The sequence below is a fragment of the Chiloscyllium punctatum genome, chromosome 3, assembly GCF_047496795.1.
Source record: "Chiloscyllium punctatum isolate Juve2018m chromosome 3, sChiPun1.3, whole genome shotgun sequence".
NCBI lineage: Eukaryota > Metazoa > Chordata > Chondrichthyes > Orectolobiformes > Hemiscylliidae > Chiloscyllium > Chiloscyllium punctatum.
In genome coordinates this window covers 116676776-116697512 of record NC_092741.1, presented here as the reverse complement: position 1 = coordinate 116697512, position 20737 = coordinate 116676776, and the positions used below count along the sequence as shown (strand labels likewise).

Below are 20737 nucleotides of genomic sequence, written 5' to 3'. Positions count from 1 at the left end.
ATTCTAGCAAAGTTTGCCGATGATACAAAGTTAGGTGGACAGGCAGGTAGTACTGAGGAAGTGGGGAGGCTACAGAAGGATCTAGATATTTTGGAAGAGTGGTCCAGGAAATGGCTGATGGAATTCAATGTGAGCAAATGCGAGGTCTTGCACTTTGGAAAAAAGAATACAAGCATGGACTACTTTCTAAACTTCGTAAAGCCAAAGTACAGAGGGATCTGGGAGTGTTAGTTGAGGATTCTCTAAAGGTAAACACACAGGTTGAGTCCGTGATTAAAAAAGCGAATGCAATGTTGTCATTTATCTCAAGAGGGTTGGAATATAAAAGCACCGTTGTGCTACTGAGACTTTAGGCCCCATTTGGAGTACTGTGTCCAGTTTTGGTCCCCACACCTCAGGAAGGACATACTGGCACTGGAGCGTGTCCAGTGGAGATTCACACGGATGATCCCTGGAATGGTAGGTCTAACATATGAGGAATGGCTGAGGATCCTAGGTTTGGAGTTTAGAAGATTAAGGGGAGATCTAATAGAAACTTACAAGATAATACATGGCTTGGAGAGGGTGGACGCTAGGAAATTGTTTCTGTTAGGCGAGGAGACTAGGACCCGTGGACACAGCCTTAGAATTAGAGGGGGTAAATTCAGAACAGAAATGCGGAGACATTTCTTCAGCCAGAGAGTGGTGGGCCTGTGGAATTCATCGCCGCAGAGTGCAGTGGAGGCTGGGACGCTAAATGTCTTCAAGGCAGAGATTGAAAAATTCTTGATGTCACAAGGAATTAAGGGCCACGGGGAGAATGCGGGTAAGTGGAGTTGAAATGTCCATCAGCCATGATTGAATGGCGGAGTGGACTTGATGGGCCAAATGGCCTTACTTCCGCTCCTATGTCTTATGGTCTTAAAATTATGAGGGGCATGGATATGATAAATAGACAAAGTCTTTTCCCTGGGGTAGGATAGTCCAGAACTAGAGGGCATAGGTTTAGGGTGAGAGGGGAAAGATATAAAAGAGACCTAAGGGGCAATGTTTTCATGAAGAGGGTGGTATGTATATGGAATGAGCTGCCAGAGGAAGTGGTGGAGGCTGGTACAATTGCAGCACTTAAGAGGCATTTGGATGGGTATATGAATAGGAAGGGTTTGGAGGGATATGGGCCGGGTGCTGGCAGGTGGGACTAGATTGGTTGGGATATCTGGTCGGCATGGACGGGCTGGACCGAATACCTAGGCATTTTTATTACCCCCAAGTTTGATCTGTAATTTCGGACTAACTTTGCTCACTTGCTTGACAATTTTAGGCAGGATCTCCAGAGATGGGAGGCTCTTCCAATTTCATGGCTGGACCGAATATCTCTCATTAAGATGAATGTTCTTCCTCGTTTGCTTTATCCCATGCGTATGCTCCCTATAATGTTTCCCAGATCAACGCTACAGAAGCTTATGGGATGGTTCCTTTGTCTGGCATCATGAGTGGCCCCTCATCAAACTTACTAAATTGCAGTTGCCTCAAGGAGGGGGAGGAGTTGATTTCCCAGACATCAGGAGGTATCGAGTTCCCTGCTGTCCTTTGTCTGCGATTGGGTAGGTAGCGATTTAATCTCAATATGGCTGGATATCGAGGCCTCCCAGGCAAAGTGTCCTCTTATTCACCTGTTGTTCATGGATAAGATGAGGACAGTTATGGACCACTGCCGGAACCCCATTGTCATTAGTACAGTCAAGAATGGAGGGCGATGCATCAGAGTGAGTGTTGTTTATCCAAGACTTTGCTACTTACGTCTATAGTTGGCTTGCCAGGGTTCCTACCAGGGATGATGGACTCAGGGTTCAAACTGTGGGCAGCGAGAGGAGTTTCTAGTTTGGGAGACTTGTTTGAGGGGGAGGTTATGACGTCTTTTAAGCAACTGAGCCACAAATACAGGTTGCCCAGCAGAGATCTTTTCTGTTTTTTTCAGGTTAGGGATTTCATTCAGAAGAAGACTATGCTTCTCACTAAGCCCTATAAGCCCGATACAGAGAGGATGTTGCTGTGTTCCACAAGCATCCTTTTGGTTAGTGCCCTCTATCATCTGCTGGGTGGCAGGCCTGGAAGGATATTAACTGGTTATGTGAGGTCTGGGAGCAAGAGCTAGGAGTGGAGATCTCTTCTGCAACATGGGAGAACATATGGGAGAATGCTCAAAAGATCGCAGTCTGTAATAGGACATGCGCTATGCAGTTAAAAGGTCTGCACAGGGTTCATCTGGCACCAGAACGTCTGGTGAAGTTTAAAAAAGGGGCATCTTCAGTGTGCTCCAAACGTAAAGTAAGTGTAGGTACTCTTACCCATTGCTTCTGAACATGCCACAGGCTCCGTGTTTATTGGAGCACTGTGGTGGGAGAGATAGGGAGGGTATTGAGGACTGAAGTCAAAGTAGACTGCATATCTCTCCTCTTAAGTCTACCAAATTTACCATCTGTAGACGTGCATGGGAAGAAACTATTTACTATTCTTGCATACTGTGCACGGAAGAATATTCTGGTATCTGAGAACCTGCCAGGCTTGCTGGGATGGCAGAAATTAATTATGGTGCACATTCCCTTAGACTTTTTTACAAACATGGTGCACCACACAACAGACCATTTTTATAAGACATGGCAGCCCTACTTGAGTTATTTGGATATAGATTTGCCAGTTATCTTAACTAAGGTGTTTGTTTAACCAGGATGGTTAGGTTTGTCAAGCCCTGGGCCCTGGAGGGTGTCTCCTGAGTTAATACAGGTATATATGCAATGCTCCCATTGCTTTGGGAGCTTTGCGCCGAGCATAGCTGTTCTGTATTCTGTGTCTTTTTTTGTTTTTCTTTTTTTTGTTCCAGTAATTATTTACTTCTTTATTGCTGTTGCTTTGCACAGTTAGGGGTTGTTTTGTATTATAGGGTGGATTAGTAGTTAGTAGACAGTAGTTGCATTGTAATTTGTGTTTTTCTTTCTTTTTATTATATTGATTTTGTTATTGATTGTATTTTTCAATAATTTTATATGTTTGTAAAGTTAAAAATATTTGCTAATATATTTACAAAAAGAAGAAGAGAGGGAAAAAGAGAGAGCAGAGAAAGAAAAAGAGAGAGCTTTTGAACTTCAAAAACTGACACTTGAAAAGGAAAGTCAGCTTAAAAGACTGGAGATAAAGGCTGAGGGTAGGCTCAGTGAGGAAGTAGTGTGAAGCCATGTGGAATAGCAGAGAGTTAAAACAGCAAGGTTAGCAGCTGAAGTGGCTGATGATTATGAGCTGATGCATAACACACAGTTTGGCTTCTAGAATCAATTTCAGTCCATGAGGGATAGAAACTGGGTCAAAAGAGAAATCCTCACGCGGAAAAGGAAAGGTATTATCCTAAGGATAATTCACCACAGGGTAAAAAAGAAACCGTTGAGGGGGAAAAATAAGTTAAAAAGCTTCGTTATTTTCATTGTAATAAAGTGGGCCACACAAAACCACAGTGTTGGTGGGCTAGGAGAAAGCCAGATGTAAGAAATCCAGACAAGCCTGTATGTTTTCTTGGACTAGTAACAAAAAGCGCAAGGGAAGTTAAACAACTGCCTCACAGTGTATAAAATGATCAGAGGTTGATTAAGGAGGCAGTGCCAGATCTGCTTAAAAAATATACATGCAAGGATAAAGTTTATTCACATAGGCCAGGAGTAGCAGGTAAAGAGGTTACAATATTAAGGGACACAGGATCCTCTCAGTCTACAATACTGAAGGATGAGGAGATATGTGGGATGAGGGATTATTGGCAGAAAAGGTACTGGTAACAGGAATTCATGGTGAGACAAGAAGTGCTCAATTATGTAAAATGAGGCAAGAGAGTGCAGAGCAGAGTGAAGAATTGGTGGTAGGAGAACTAGACAAGCTGTCAGCCCCAGGAATATAATTTGTCCTTGCAAATAATAGAGCTGATTCACTGGTAAGTGTGCTGCCTACTCTAGTTGAAAAGCTAGTGGAGACGGAGGCAACTGAAAACATGGAGAATGTTTATCCAGAAATGTTCCCTGATTGTGTGATCACAAGATCACAGAGGCACAAGCTGATGCAGGAGGGAATCAAAAGGCACAAATAAGGAAGCTGACCTCGTGTTATCCGAGACTTTTTTTGATCAGGTAAGTGGCACTGAGAAACAGCAAATGGTTAAACATGTAAGTATCTTTAGCTCTGCTAAGCTGATTGAATTACATCAAAAAGATGAGAACCTAAAACAATTATATCAAAAGACTATCACAGACAAGGAAAGTGAATGCAATCCTGTGTGTTATTATTTAACAAATGATGTCTTAATGAGGAAATGGAGACCATCACACTTTCAAGCAGATGAGAAATGGGCAGAGATTCATCAAATTGTTTTGTCAGTAGGGTATAGAAAGGAGATGCTGTGAGTGGTGCCTGAGCTTCCACTTAGATGTCATTTAGGAGTAAGGAAAACACAGGCTAAAATACAAAGACATTTTTACTGGCCTGGACTACACAAGGATGTAGTTGAATTTTGCCAGACGTATCATACATGTCAGCTAATCAGAAAACCACAGGCAGTAATAAAACATGCATCTTTAATAACCTCAAACAAAAAGTGGGAATAAGTATTTATTAGTAATAATGGATGAGGCATTCCCATTACGCAACATCACAGCTAAAAGGGTTGTAGAAGAATTACTTGAATCTTTTACTAAATACCAATAGAAATCCAGTCAGATTCAAGGAGGTTGTGGATAACTTGGGAATAAAGCAATTCAAATTGACTGTGTATCATCCGGAATCGCAGGGAGCACTAAGAGATGGCATCAAACACTAAAGACCATGTTAAGGGCTTATGGTCAGGATTATCCAGATGATCGGGATAAGGGAGTTCGTTTGTAATGTTTGCAATCAGAGATGCACCAAATAAATCGACCAAATTCAGTCCATTTGAATTCATTTTTGGGCATGAAGTAAGAGGACTATTAAAATTGATTAAGGAGAAATTAATAAGTCAGGATTCAGAGACCACCCACTATGTGTCAAATTTTAGAGAATGATTAAATAGAGTTGGAGAGTTGGCTAGACAGCCTTTAAAACTAGCACAGCATACAATGAAACAGAAAGTGGACAAGAAAGCACAACTTCACAATTTTGCAATTGGGGTAAGGTATTAGTGTTACTTCCAGTAACAGGTGAGCCTTTAAAGTCAAGGTTTAGTGGACCATATCAAATGGAAAGGAAATTGAGTGTGGTGAACTACTTGATAAGGTCTCCAGACAGGAAGAAATCTCACAGAGTGTGTCATGTGAATATGCACAAAAGGTGTTTTGAAAGGGAAGGAAAGCAAGAGGAGAAGGTATTAATGATTCCAGCACAGAAGGAAGAACCAGGTTCAGAGGATTCTGAATTGGACATTCCTCAAATCAAACTGGACAATGAGGATGTTGTCAAAAATTGGGATATTTTATTGAGTTACCTTCCACAAGAAAATCAAAATGACCTGAAAGAGTTATTACTGTCACATGGGGAGTATCAGAGAAATTAGCCTAATAAAGCAGAGACCACACAAACCAGATCGGGTGAAATTGACAAGCTGTTTATTACAAGCTATATCACTGGAAATGAAATTGACTAGGCTGACCCAGAGCTGACAGTCTGTACAGGTAGACCAAGGGTTCTCTACCTCAAGCTGAGGATGAAGCCAGGTTTTATAGGAATCTTGTACAATAAGATTAATTAAAATGGGGAAGGATACAGTGTATCTGGAAATAGAGTAATCTAGTTACAATGATGATAATTGGAAAACAGTTATTGGATGAATGTCCTGATTCTTGATATAGTACAACATCCTGATAGTATCAAATGGGTGGGAGATTCCAGTCTTCTTCACAGGTAGGTGAGTAAGGTGCTTCCATTGTTCCCGTCCTGGGGGCAGGGTCCTTTAGTGCCACTCTGTCTGACCTTTCTTTTGTGTGGCTTTGGTATTGCTCTGTGATGAGACAGCCCTCAGGGTTTTGGGATAGCTGTGTTAATCTGGTATTGTTAGTGGGTTTTGGGAAGAGTATTCCCTTGTTTGTGAGTGCAGTCTGGTTTCACTTAACAGTCTGCTTGGTCCCTGCTGAAGCATTATGGGTGTTTTTGGTATAGTTTGGCCAAGTTTGCTTTCCTATGTTCTTTGCAGGCCTATTATGGGTAGGCAGGGTGACAGATCTTTTCCCACAATTCCCCTTTTTTTTGTTAGGGGAGGGATGAGAAAGGGGCAATGTAGTCAGAGCCAGGAGGATTGTCAGGTGGGCGGGGGGTGCTTGGTATCAGACAGATAGCTCTCAGTGTCTGAGCCTGGTTCAGCAGAGGTTATCTCAGGGGCAGGGATGTTCTCCCAGTGGATCTCTGCTAGTGAGTGATGAGAAGGCAGAAGGTGGTAGTATTGCACAAAGGCATGCAAATGTCCTGCTGCTTGTCCCTGTTTACCAACAAGCCACAGTGTGATGGTCAGACAGGTCAGGCTGAGGGTGATGATGGTGATGGCTGCAGCGAGCAGCTGGATCCATCCTCAATTTTCGGAGTGGCATCTTCTTCCGTCTGGTCCCTGTTCATTGATGGTGGACCCCTCTTGCAGTGGGTGGCATGTGTCCATTCAGGCCGTCCTTCCAGTTTCACAGCTGTCCGGGTCATCATCAGCATCAGGTATGGGCCTTTCCACCTAGGGGAGAGAGAATCCTTTTCTTGTGAGTTCATCATGACATATCCCCAGTTCGGAACGGATGTATGGGCACTGATTGTGGTGTGGGCAACACGACCCTGACCTGGTCATGTGTAACACTAATACTCCTGCTAAGGGCCTGGACATAATCTAGCAGGGTCTCTTGCGTCAGGAGAAGGGCTGCATCCATGGAGAGCTTTGGGGGTCTGGTAGCAGTGGGCATAGGCTGTCCGTTAAGCACTTCAAAAGGGGTGAGCCCAGTCGTGTGATTTGCCTGCACATGTATAGTATAGAGAGCAAGTGGCAAGACGCCTGGCCAGGTCAGTCCTGTTTCCTGGGTGATTTTGATTAGTGTGGTCTTAAGGGTTCCGTTCATCCATTTGACCATGCCTGATGACTGGAGTTGGTAGGAGATGTGGTGTCGCCATGGTATCCCTAGTGCCTTGCTAATGCCAGTCGTAAGCCTAGCAGTGAAGTGAGTCCCTCTGTCCGTCTCTATGCTACTGGGGACCCCAAATCTGGGGATGACATCCTTTAGGAGGCATTTTAGTACCGTGCGTGCATCATCCTTTTTTTGTGGGAAATGCTTCCACCCATTTGGAGAACATGTCCATGATGACCAGGATGTACTTGTCACCCTGTTTTTTTGGGGCTTGTGTGTGAAGTCCATCTGTAAGTGGCTGAAAGGCCCCTCAGGAACTGGCAGGTGGTCATATTTGGCAACAGGCTTTCCTGTGTTGTTTTGCAGGCAGATAAGGCACTGTGACAGCAAGGCTTGGGCAGCAGCAGTGAATCCTGGTGCATACCAGGACTGCGTTACAGTGTGTATCATGCCCCTCTTGTCCGTGTGGCCAATGCCTTGGGCTGCTAGGGTCAGTGTGTGTAGGTGGGCTCTTGGGCAAATGATGCAGCCATCGGGGTGTACCAGCAGCTGTAGGGAAGGTGACTGCGTGGGCCCAACTGTCCTTTTCTTGCGGGGGATCAACCTGTTGGGCAGCTCACACTGCCTCCATGGGGGTCAGGGAATACTGGGGGCCTGTGCTATTGTGGGTCCTGCAGGACATAGGTGGTGGGATTCGGGGCAGGAGCATGTTGTAGGGACAGATTGGCTTTGGATAGTAAAGCGACCTCATAGCCAGTTCTCCAGGTGGCAGTGAAATGTTGGGTTGCTGCTGAATTTAGCGGCAAGGAGACCGAAGAGGGAACCAAAACAGTGCATGGGTGATCCAGCACTGTTACCACGGCTGCTACCACAGCTCTCAAACATGCCGGCATTCCCCTTACAACAGGTGGTAAGTGCATAGAGTAAAAAGCAACAGGGCTCCGGAGATCCCCATGAAGCTATGTTAAGATGCTGGATGCAAATCCCTCAGAATCGTTGACGTACAGGTAGAAGGGCTGGGTGTAGTCTGGGACTCCCAGGGCAGGAGCAGAGGCCAGTTGCTTTTTAAATTTAGTTCCTGTTCCATCTTTGCTGTCCAGGTCACCTTTGCTGGCTGCTTTGGTGAGGCTGCCAACCGTAGGGGCTCGTGAATGGTACGGTGGTCTGGGATCCAGTGCCTGCAATAGTTTACCACCCCCTGAAAAGTCTGCAGCTGAGTTCTTGTGGTTGGCCGGGGGAAGCTGAGTGATGGCTGCGACTCTCTCTCTCTAGCTAGTGCCCTGAGGCCATGCGAGAGTTCGTACCCCAAGTATTGTACTGTGTGCTGGCAGAGTTGCATCTTCTCCATGGAAACTCTATGTCCATCTTTTGCCAGACAGCAGAGCAATGCGACAGTGTCCTACATACATGATTCCATGGAGGTGGAGGGCAGTAACAAATCATCCGCGTATTGCAGGAGGGTTCTGTTGCATGGCAGGTGTAAAGTAGAGAGGGTATGGTGTACTGCAGCGGCACAGACTGTGGGGCTCTCCGTGTAATCCTGGGGAAGCCTGGTCCATGTGTACTGGCAGCTGCCATACGTAAAACTGGCTTTCAGGGCACAATTTAATAAAGAAAATGGCTGAGCAGTGGTCGATTACAGAAAAGAATGTGGCGGAGGCAGGGATGCTGGTCAGTATGGCATTAGTGTCCGGGGTGATAGGGGTCTCCACTGTTGGAGTTTCTTGCAGCGGTCTTAGGGGGCTGATGGTGTTTGGCAATGTCCCAAATCTTTGTGAGACACTGCAACATGTAGACAGTGTCCCATGAGGGATCCCCGTGCCCCCCACCCCCCCGTGATGGCCGTGGTCCAGTAATCTATTTTATCAAATTTAAAGGACCCCCCATATGGCTAATTTCCTTGGAACAAGGTGTAAAGATCCCTGTGAAGGGGATAATGTAATGCCTGTCTCCTGTCTTTCTGCACGGTGTCTGCCAGAGAACCACGTGTAACAAGAACATCTCCTATCTTATTCTTGAAGTTCATGTATCTGCCATGCCTTTTCTGTGTATTCTTGTTCATTTTCGGCCCTGGGCCGTTCTCACCACATGATTGGGGTTACCCAGCTCCCACGGCTGGCATGGTGGCACAGTGGTTAGCACTGCTGCCTCACAGCGCCAGAGACCTGGGTTCAATTCCCGCCTCAGGCGACTCTCTGTGTGGAGTTTGCACATTCTCCCCGTGTCTGCGTGGGTTTCCTCCGGGTGCTCCGGTTTCCTCCCACAGTCTAAAAATGTGCAGGTCAGGTGAATTGGCCAAGTTAAATTGCCCGTAGTGTTAGATGAAGGGGTAAATGTAGGGGAATGGGTCTGGGTGGGTTGCGCTTCGGCGGGTCGGTGTGGACTTGTTGGGCTGAAGGGCCTGTTTCCACACTGTAAGTAATCTAATCTAATCTAATCTCCTGGCAGAGGGTGGATGTCCGTGCCCGCATGGCGCCCTGGACATTCTGGGTTGATTCCTATGTGCTGTGCTTTGGCTTTCGAGGAAAGGGAAACAGAGACCGTGCTGGCAGAACACACAGGCAGTAAGTGGTTGACAGGTTAGACTATAAAGGGTAATCAAGCGTGTAATCGCTGACTGCAACGTAAACAAACACTGAAGCACTGAACAGTCACAGCCCTCAGTGACTGCAGAACAAGCAGAGAAGGGTGGGAGCGTTAAAACCTTATTAATAAAACTTATGCAGAACTTTCATTTCATAAGCACCGATGGTTCCTTAAAAGAAAAACCATCATAGATCACCAAATGCAAAATTAATCAAGTCCTCTCTGGATCTTGAGCTGCAGGGATTGAAACAGACATTCAATCAACAGCAGGCAAATGTGCATGCAAGGCTGAACACAAAGAGTCAAAGTTTCTCCAAGGTTCAGTGAATAAGTATTCAGGCACTAGGACCCTGTTGAGTACTAACATGAATTCTGACAGGCTGCCAGCTAGTCTCTCTCTCTCCGCTGCCCTGTGCAGCTGGGAAGCCAATAACGCAGCCACCTCATCCCACCCCCCAGGATCAAGTTCCTCAGCAACAAGGTAAGTGTGGGGTACTGCGGGAAGGGGGCTGGGAGGGGTCCTTTGTTTTTCAGAGTTTTCGAGACTCCATGATTTTGGGAGGAGTGCTGACCACTTCCCTAAACTTATTTAAACTCAGGCCATGAAGAGTTGCTGAACCTACCTTCCCTATTCTGTTCCCAAACAATATTGGCTGGTGACCTGTATTAACAGGGTATTCCCTACCTTACTCTCCGAGCGTAAGTGGTTACTCTGGTGCTTGTTACTTCCTTGAGCAAGTCGGTGTCCACAGATCGCTGCCTCAGCAGGGCAAGTTAGACTTGTCCCCGGGGCAGTCCTTCTCCCAAGGGTTGGGGTCCCACAACCTATTGGACCTCTAGTTCGAACCTCTCTGTCTGACCTTTGTGTAGCTTTAGTATTGCTGTCATGAGACTGCTCTCGGGGCTTTGGGACAGCTGTGTTGATCTGGCATTTGACAGCCTAAAAACTGTGATAACCACTGTCCCAGTATTAGTCACGCCAGAATACACGAAGCTTTTCAAAGTGCCTATCGATGCCAGTGGTGTGGGTGTCGGTGCAGTGCTCCTGCAGGAGGATGACGAGGGAATAGAAAGACCCATCGGGTATTTTTCCAGAAAGTTGAACATTCATGAATAGAAATATTCAACGGTGGAGAAAGAGACTTTAAGCTTGGTGTTGGCATTAGAACATTTCAGTGTTTATATTACCAGCAATGCATTTGAGACAATCGCTTACACTGATCACAAGTTCATGTCCTGCTACGGCAATTGGTGGAATTTAAATTCACTTGGTAAATCTTGAATTGAAAGCTAGTCTCAGTAATGATGACATTGTGGAAAATTTAAGGACAAAAATGCCAGACTGTTTAGATGGAGCTTGACATTGTAGCCATTCAATTTGACAATTGTGCATGTGGCAGGTCGTGAAAACGTGATTGCCGATGCGTTATCGAAACCTGAATGAGATATGGAGGCATTCGATGGTGGGTGTACCGCGGCCTGAATGTTCATGTGGTTGCACATGTTTGCATGGTTATAGTTAGTATAGTGTATATGTGTGTTTAGACCACCAACTGGGGTTTTGAAGGGTTAAAAATGAATCCATCTTTTGATATTGATTTTTTTTTTGGGGGGGGAGGTGTCACAAAGCTAGTCCTTTTTTTCTAAAATTAGTTCCGTGGCTCAAGGAGACTCTGTCCTTGATTCTTCTTCAGAGGGGCTATAAACCAGGCTGGGCTCCGATCAGTCTGGTTTGGTATAGAGATGAAAAGGATTTTGAGATGCCTTTGTAAACAGATGAGACTTCAGGCCAAAGTGGTCATGCTTTAGAAGTGACCTGTGTAAAGAGAGGGGAGTGGTCAGCTCTTTAGCTAGCTGAGCTGAGCAGGTTTTAGATCAGTCTTGGACTGGGAAGTTCAACAGGGAGCTGTGTGGATCCCAGGAACCATAGTACTACTTTTTTTGTCGATGGTGTAGGAAATTCCCCGATTACTTTCGTTTTCGCATCTCGTGGGGCCCTTTGTTCCTATCCAATAATATGGCCCAGAAAGGTGACTTAGGCTTTGGCAACTTCACTTTTAGCTAGGTTTACCACCAAGCCTACCTTCCGAAGTTGATTGAATAAGTCCGATAAATATTCCTTCTATGAGTGACTAAGAATTACCAGGTCATCAATGTACAGGCACAGTTGTGTAATCGGCAATGACCTTGTCAGCCCTTCAACTTCAACCTGTAAGCATGTGATCCATTTATACTGGGTTTTAAAGGGAGTTTGGGACTATTCTGTGTATTCAGAACAGTATAATTAAGTCTAGCTGGATAGGTTGAGTTCTGTAGCAGTTTTTTATTCTGTTCTTTGTGTTTCATTGTGTAATTTTATGAATAATTTTTTAAAAATCTAGTCTGTTTTAAAATCTCGTAGTCAACCTAGTTATCTTACTCCAGATAATTTTCATCATACACTCACTGAAGCAAGTTGCAAAGTTAGATCTAGGGCTGCCTGTATAAGAATGTTTTGAGTGGTTTGGCCGAGTCCATAACATTAGAAGAGCATGGGAACTCTCCCTGTGCTCTGCCCTGGGAGATGGCATGGACAAAGGCTCTGAGGACACAAGTTCATGTCCTGCTACAGCAATTGGTGGAATGGAATTTAAATTAAATTGGTAAATCTGGAATTGAAAGCCAGTCTCAGTAATGATGACATTGAAGCTATCAGCAATTGTTCAATAAGTCTATATGCTTCACATATGCCTGTAAGGGAAGCAAATCTGCTATTCTTACCTGGTCTGTCCTAAATGTGACTCAGTTCCACAGCAATGTAGTCAATTTTTAATTGTCTACTGAAGCAGTCTAATAATCTAGAACAAGGAGCTTATTGCTGCCAAAGTGATGATGATCAGATAATTTGTTTTACAGATATTGGTTGAGAGATAAGTATTGGTCAGTTTACCAGGGAGAACCTCCCTGCAATTCTTTGAACTAGCGGGGGTCTTTATATTCACCTTTAAAGAGCAGTTAGAGCCACAGTTCAGCATTTCATTTGGAAGGTGGCATCTCCTCCAGTGCAGTAACTCATTAGGACTGCATTTCCTTGGCAATGGTTGATTTCTGAACACATCGCTTAACTCAGAAAAATGACTTTTCTTTATCCTTTTTAGGAAATGGACCACTACACGATCGCTGTTGTGAATACGATGACAGCAATTTGGTGGATGGTGTTTACTGTTACCCTGTTGGGCATTTCATTGAGAAGAGTGGGTATTCAAACGAAATGAAACACACCACCGATTTCTATTTTCAAATTGCTGATCACCAGGCTATGCATTACTCCAGGTAAACCAGCCAGGAATACCAAATCTAGTCACTCTGTCCAACAGTGCTGCACATTAATACAGGGTGCTGACAGGTTAGGGATTACAATGGATACATAGAATGACTAATTATATACAGCACAGAAATTGCTCATTTAGCCCATTCGGTCCATTCTGACATTTATACTTCACAAGAGCCTTCCTTCTAGATTTCTTTAATTCACTATAACACTATAATGTTCTATCTCTTTCTCCCTCTCGTAATGATCAAGTTTCTCTTTAAATATGTCTGTGCTACTTGTCTTAACCATACCATTTATGGGATGTAGGTGTCACTGGCTAGCCAGCATTTATTGCCCTTCCTTAGTTACCCTTGAGAATTGCTGCAGTCCAATTTTTTTTCAAAAATATACTTTATTCATTGAAATCTTTGGTACCTGTACAGCTGATGATGCCTTTCAGATGTTTACTTTACATGTCTTTACATTCAGAGAACAGACTGAGTCATTGGTATTTACAATTCTGTATGTTAACCATCCAGCCTCTTGGCATTTAGCTGAGGCATCAGTGGAACCCAATTACTGAATGGGCCTCTTGTTATTCGTTGGCAAAAGAGCTTTATGCAGTGGTCTTTCCCCACCGCGCTGTGGCAGCAGCTGTCCCAAGCTTCAGCGCAAACCTCAGCACTTAGTCTTGGACCTTTGGAAATGTGCCAGACTGCAACACTCATAAGAAGTCGACTCCTTCAGCTGGAAGACCAGCAAGGTTTGGGCAGACCAAACAGAGTCTTTCACTGAGTTGATGATCCTCCAGGCAAGTTGATATTTGTCTCAGTGTGCATCGAGGGGAACAGACCGTAGAGCACGGAGTCCCACATCACAAAGCTGCTCAGGACCAACCTTAACAAACAAACAAACACTGCATTCCTCTCCAGACTTACCTTCTATAGACACATTCCAGAAGGAGGTGTGTGACAGTCATATCCCCTCCACAGCTGCCTCGAGAGCAGTGTGAGGTAGCGCAGAAAGTCTGGGCATGCATAAAGGATTTCACAGGCAGAGCCCTCCTCACTATCATTCTGGATTAGTGGTGCTGGAAGAGCACAGCAGTTCAGGCAGCATCCAAGTAGCTTTGAAATCGACGTTCCAGGCAAAAGCCCTTCATCCTCCTCACTATCAGCCAAGCCATGTCTTGGTGCTTGTTGGAAAGTTCTGGCAATGAGGCATTCTGCCAAATGACTTTAACAGTCTGCCTAGGGAACTGCTCAACAGGATCCGTCCTCTCCTTTTCCCAAAGGGTCTCCAGGATACTACGTGCTGACCACTTCCTGATGGACTTGTGGTCAAAGGTATTTTTCTTCACAAATTTCTCCACAAAGGACAGGTGAAACGGAATGGTCCAACTACTTGGAGCATTCCATGACAGTGAGGCCAGGCCCATCCTTCACAATGCCGGGGACAGGTAGAACCTCAGTATGTAGTGACACCTGGTGTTTGAACTGCTGCAGTCCATATGATGTAGGTAGACCCACAATGTTGTAAAGGAGGGCGTTTCAGGATTTTGATCCAGTGACACGAGAGGCACAAGAGTTATATTTCCAAGTGGGGATGATGTGCAGTTTGGAGGAGAACTTGCAGTTGGTGGTGTTCCCGTGTTTCTGCTGCCCTTCTGCTTCTAGATGGAGGTGCATGTGGGTTTGGGAGGTGCTGTCTAAGGAGGCTTGGTGAATATCTGCCATGCATTTTGTAGATAGTACACACTACTGCTACTGTGTGTCAGTGGTAGTGGGACTGAATGTTTGTGCATGTGGTACCAATTAGGGCTACTTTGTCCTGGATGGTATCAAGTTTCTCGAGTGTTATTAGAACTGCAATCATTCAGGCAAGTGGGGGAGTTTTGTTTTGGGGAATCAGGAGTTGGGTTACTCACCTCTGACTCCTTACTGTACCTATTCGACTAATCCAGTTTAGCTTCTGATCAATGGTAACCCTTAGGATGTTGATAGTGGGGGATTCAGCAATGGTAATGTCATTGAATATCAAGGAAGAATGATTATATTCTCTCTTGTTGGAGATGATCATTGCTGTTGTAGTGTGGTGTAAATGTTACTTGTCAGTTGTCAGCCCAGACTTTGATATTGTCCAGTTCCTGCTGCATTTGGATATGGACCGCTCATCACTCTCTGGATTAAAATGGTTTCTGCTGAATTCTGTAGTGAAGTGATTGGTTCTCAATTTCTTCACATTAACTTTTGCTTTTTAAGTGAGATTCTACTGAAAGAATGAATGAAAAATGTTGTAAAAGTTTGCTTCATTTTGGATAGGTATGTTTTTGCAAAGTACAATTAGTCAATAGGAATTAGAAGTTGTTTCAGGGAGCTTTTGTCAATAAGAAATTATGACATAGGCTTCTTTCATTCCTGTGTAGATCTCACAGTGCAGAAATATGAATTAGGTAGTATTTTTATGGAAATTAAAGATTCTTCAAGGATGCTTCTTCCAAAATGACATCTGGAATGGAATGTAGTTACTTGATATCATAACACGTAAGGGAGACTTTTTAATTAATTGTATGATTACTCTCACCAGTTGAATTATTTAATTTTTCAATCAAAATTAAACTAGAAGTGTTCAAAGAATTATTCTTGTTAAAACTTGGCAAGGGAGAATGGCTGATTGAAAATAAAGATATGAAAGATGGAATTATGGCTATAAATATCTCCATGTATCTTAATTTGTGTGATAACTAATACTTTGGACGCCTATTAATTTGACAACCACCTGATGAATGAGCAGCGCTCCGAAAGCTAGTGCTTCCAAATAAACCTGTTGGACTATAACCTGGTGTTGTGTGATTTTTAACTTTGTTCACCCCAGTCCAACACCAGCACATCCAAATCGTGACATCCATTCTTCAAGTTATTCTTGGGGCCCTTTTTTTTGAACAACAACCAGCTCTAACTGTTCTACACCTATATTCAGTGATTCTGTAATTCAAATTCTTACTTCAACTGTGAGAACCGTGGTTATAAATTCTTGAAATGATAGAATACAGAAAGGCAATCTAGCCCATTGTGTCTGTGCTGGCTGAGATACAGTTATCTAATTAATCTGCTCTCATCTCAAATGCTCTGTAAATGTTTTTCCAATATTGCAATCTATGTGGTGTTAGAAATGGGATTTCAGGATTTTGACCCAGTGACAATGAAGAATAGGAATTTTTTCCCGCCACTTGACTGGCTCTCTGTACTAAGGTGCTATAACAATTCACTTATCCTCCCTGAAGTCCCTGCTTTCGTCTGAATGGTTTTCAAGAATCTCATAAATGTAGGGACTGAGGCTCCTCAACAAATCCCACTATGTTCTTACACCTTCCTCACCTGTAATCAAACCCTCCTCTCCCTCATTGCAAACTAAGTATGAATAAGCTAGTCTGAGGGTGTGACTGACTTCTGGATGAAAATGTTCATTTAACTTTCCCCTTCCCTGAGCTGGTGCAATGTTTTCAGCTTTGAAATCAGCTCCTCAACTAAGATCTGAAGTTCCTGGACTTATAAACAATTATTACAGATATGTTCACACTGGATTACATTGATGTCTAGCAGCTTCCACACGCTGCAACAGAAATACATCACCCATTCTGTCATCATATTTTATTTAATTTATTGATTAACTATTGTAATATTTCTGCTCTTTACACTAGAAGAAGCCCCCACTCTTTACACTTCATTCTAATTAACTTTCATTACATTATTATCGATCTTACATTAATAAGCTGTGTGTAAGGGGGAAAAAAGAATAGAGACTGAAACACAAACTAAAAAAAACTTATTTTTTCTTTTAAAGACAAGAAATACTCACCAATCCTACTCAGCAATCAGGTGCTTTTTCTGCATTAGTATCACATTGTAGTTCGTGACATCAGGTGTACTATTTTGAGCCTTTGAAATAGAATCAACGTAATCATTTACCAGATACTGAGTGGGTGTAGAGTTGGCAAAGAAACCATCAGGCATCATTTGACTATCGAAAGGGAGTTTTGAGATGTCAAGAGCAAATAGTACAGGGCAGGCTCATACACATCAGAGATCAAAAGGGTTCTTCTTGTGTGGTGTGAGACACTATGCACATTAGCTCACCTCATCTTGTGACCCAGCAACTTCCAATCACTTCCAGTAGAACAGTCCCAACGTGTGAGACAGAAACGATTTTCAGAATCTGATGTATCCCACTGGGCCAACAATAGCTTTTGTTTAGAAGGACATGCCTTGTTGGTTGCTTTGGATCTAGATTAACAGGGTAGTTGGCCAATAAACAGGCATCCCCCCAGAAACATAAGCCCTGGTGATCATCACCTTCTGTAACCCCTGCTCCAGGGCTCTGGCCCAGTTAAGGTGGAACCCTTTAATAACTTATTTTTGTACTTAATACTTCTACATTATAAAGCCCAGGATCCCATATATCATTTTAACCAATTTTTGAACCTACTACATACCCTCAACAATTTATTCTATACTGTCACAGGTCTCTCTGCTCCTGCATTAACATTAGAACTGCAAGGTTTATGTTATATTGTCTGTCATTATTGTTTCATCTAAAATGCATCAGATTTGCTTCTCTGCATTAAATTTTATCTGCTATCTATACATTCAATCTGTAAATCTCTTTTCATCCCCTGCAAGTCTGATCACAGTCCTTTTAGTTCCTAATAATTGCTAGTTTTGTGTCATTTGCTGACTTTGAAATTGAACCTTTACATGCAAGTTTAGGTCACAAATGCAGATCAAATATCTACTGAGTAATTCAACTTCCTTCAGGATAGAAAAACAATTGTTTACCACTACTCTCTGCTTCCTATTACTCAACAAACTTCACACTCATGCTCATACTGTCCCTTCAATTTCAAGGGCTCCAACCTTGCTGTCAAGCCAATTATGGAGCATTTTCAAATACCCCTTGGAAGTTCATACACTCTTCAGCTCCATGTCATCTCAACAAAATGTAATCAAATTAGTTAAACACTTCAACACATCTGTACTTTTTTTTCTCAATTAAACCACAGTAATCTTGTGCTGGATTATCATTTCTGAAAGCTATTGCTCCAACTGGGGTTTAAGTAACTGGTTTGTAACTGCTGGGTTTATCCTGGTAGCCTTGGTTGAACAAGGACATAACATATTTAATTCTCCAGTCTTCCGGCACTATAATCTAAGGACTATTGGAAGATTATAGCCAGTGCTTCTGTAATTTCCACCTTTACTTCCCTGAGCATCCCAACAGATAACTTATTCATTTTACAAAGCCAGGCTTTATATTACTGCTTCTTTGTCAATTTAATTTATCTTGGGCAACTTAGAGGAGTGTAGGCATGAAAGACTTTTGGCTGACTTTTGTTGTTGTGTTTCGTTACAATATCATACTTGTGTATGAAACTGAGAGAAAAGATCAGTTGGTTCATTGTGCCTGTCCCATACCACAATGGGCAGAGGCACAAAACTCAACACCCTTTCCACACCTTAACAACCATTAGCCATAAAGTATCTTGTGAGAGGCAAAAATCCCAAAGCCACTAACTGAAAAAATAGAAAATTCTTCTTCTTCAAGTGATTAAGACCAGACCAGGAGATCTCACAGATCAAGTTTTACCCATAAAGACACTTAGATCACTGTAGATGCCTTTATTAACAATTGAATGGGGGGGGGGGGGGTTGAAAAGCATATATTGGAAATTTAATCTGCAGGTATCCATCTAGTTATTTTAAACATATGCTGTACTTTCTTCAGTTCTAAATGGGTGTAAACTGCCTTTTGTTTTTCATTTTAAAGTGGGTTGCTTCTGTGTGACATAACAAGTGGAATACATTCACAAAAAGCTGAATATAATTCTGATTCCCTTCCAGGATTCTGCCCAAGATTTGGCTTGGCAGCTGTCCACGACAGGTGGAACATGTGACCATCAAACTCAAGCATGAGCTGGGAGTGACTGCGGTAATGAACTTCCAGACAGAATGGGATGTAGACCACAATTCATGGGGATGTAACCACAAAGCGGAGCCAATGAAACCTGAATTTATGATGGAACTGTACAAAGATGTAGGCTTAGCCTATGTATGGATGCCAACTCCTGACATGAGTACAGAAGGTGAATGCGCATTTGTCTTGACTATCGTTCTTTACTGCTAGAAACGTTATAAAGTCTTCAGGAGTGAGTGATTCCAACATATAGGAAAATAAATAGAATGATGAACATATTATATGGGCTCACAGTTAATTAGTAACAGCTTTATATATACAATGACTTTAGTCTAGTGAAACATCCCAAGTTTCATCACAGGAATGTAATTAAATCATTAACTTGACACTGACCTAAAGAAGATGACCAAAAGCTCGGTCAAGATGGAGAGGCAGAGAGGTTTGGATCGGAATTCCTGAATGAAAGCCAACACAGCTGGAAGGCACACCCATCAATGTTAATGTGAAGAAAGTGAAGGGAGGACAAGGGTTCAGAGATGGTGGAACACAGAGATCGAGGTTTATAGGTTTGGAGGAGTGACAGACAAAACAGTGGGAAGGCCATGGAGGGATTTGAAAATAACGATAAAAAACATTTAAATCAAGACATTCTGAGATCAGGAGGCAGTGAAAGCCAGCAAAGCACAGTAGCAAATATAACTTCTAATATAACAAATTTTCACTTCTTCCTTTGAACGTTCTTATTTCACAAATTCCCAGGATATTTCAAACATTAAAACTTTTAAAAGACAAAGTAAAATTAACCTGAATGCTTGTTGTCAGGTTGTAGATTGTCTGTACCTCTGGTAGTTTGGCTGGCAACAGACAAAATATCCTCTCAAGAATTTGTTTTTCTTAGTAAACAGCAGACTTGGAAACCTAGTCTTTGCTGTTGAGTAATCCATCAGGATTCAGAGAGAACGTTTTGGAACTTAAAGAAATCATTCACCACAGCTTTATTATACACACTGTTAAATCTTACTTTTTGTTTTAAAAGTTAGTTTTAGGAGAATTAACATTATGTTGTCACCAGGGAGTGGCTGCAAATGTTGATTATACTGAAAGAATTTAAGAAGCAAATTTCAGAATTACAGAGACCTTGCAAAGAAATGTCTTCTGAATTACTATTAGGAAGACTAAAGCTCTTATATTCCATCTGGACTACAAATTCTATTTCCATCTCCATCTTTCTCAACAATAATTATTGGAGACTGAGCCAGACTGTCCACAACCTTGATTTTGTTTTTGACCAGATAGCATATCCATAGCATTTTTTTTCAACAACATAACATTGCTCAACTCTACCTGTGCCTCAGCCCAGGTGAAATCCTCATCCTTACCTTTGTTATATTTCAACTTGACTATTTTAATGTCCTCCAGGCTAACACCTCACATGCCTTAAGCCTGAGGTTATTCCAAAACTCTGCCTTGTCCTTATTGCATCAAATCCTGTTCACCCATCACCCCTACATTCACTGATATACAATGGTTCTGGTTAAACAGTGCCTCCATTTTAACATTTAAAATCCCTGTTTTCAAATCCATTGCCAACCCAATTTTTCTAATTCTCGCTTCTTGGGTATCATTCTCTGTGAAACACTGTATGAATACAAGTTATGTTTGATAAGTATGATCTCGCAGTTCTGGTATTACACTTATAAATATTTTAATCCAGTCCAATGCTCCACATCTTCTTTAAAATATGGTGACCAGAACTGTACATAGTACTCAACAAGTGTTTCTTATTCACATTGAAATTAATTTGCAA

General features: G+C 42.7%; 1 protein-coding gene across 2 annotated transcripts in view; it reads left to right on the top strand.

The window, feature by feature from the left end:
• Nucleotides 1-20737, top strand: part of epm2a (EPM2A glucan phosphatase, laforin) — a 41808-nt gene that overhangs the window by 17779 nt on the left and 3292 nt on the right. For both annotated transcript variants that reach the window (XM_072558932.1, XM_072558924.1), the window contains exons 2-3: nucleotides 12806-12980; nucleotides 18858-19099. In XM_072558932.1, coding sequence (XP_072415033.1) covers nucleotides 12919-12980; nucleotides 18858-19099 — 304 coding nt within the window. In that variant the 5' untranslated portion in view covers nucleotides 12806-12918. The remainder of the gene's footprint in view (nucleotides 1-12805; nucleotides 12981-18857; nucleotides 19100-20737) is intronic.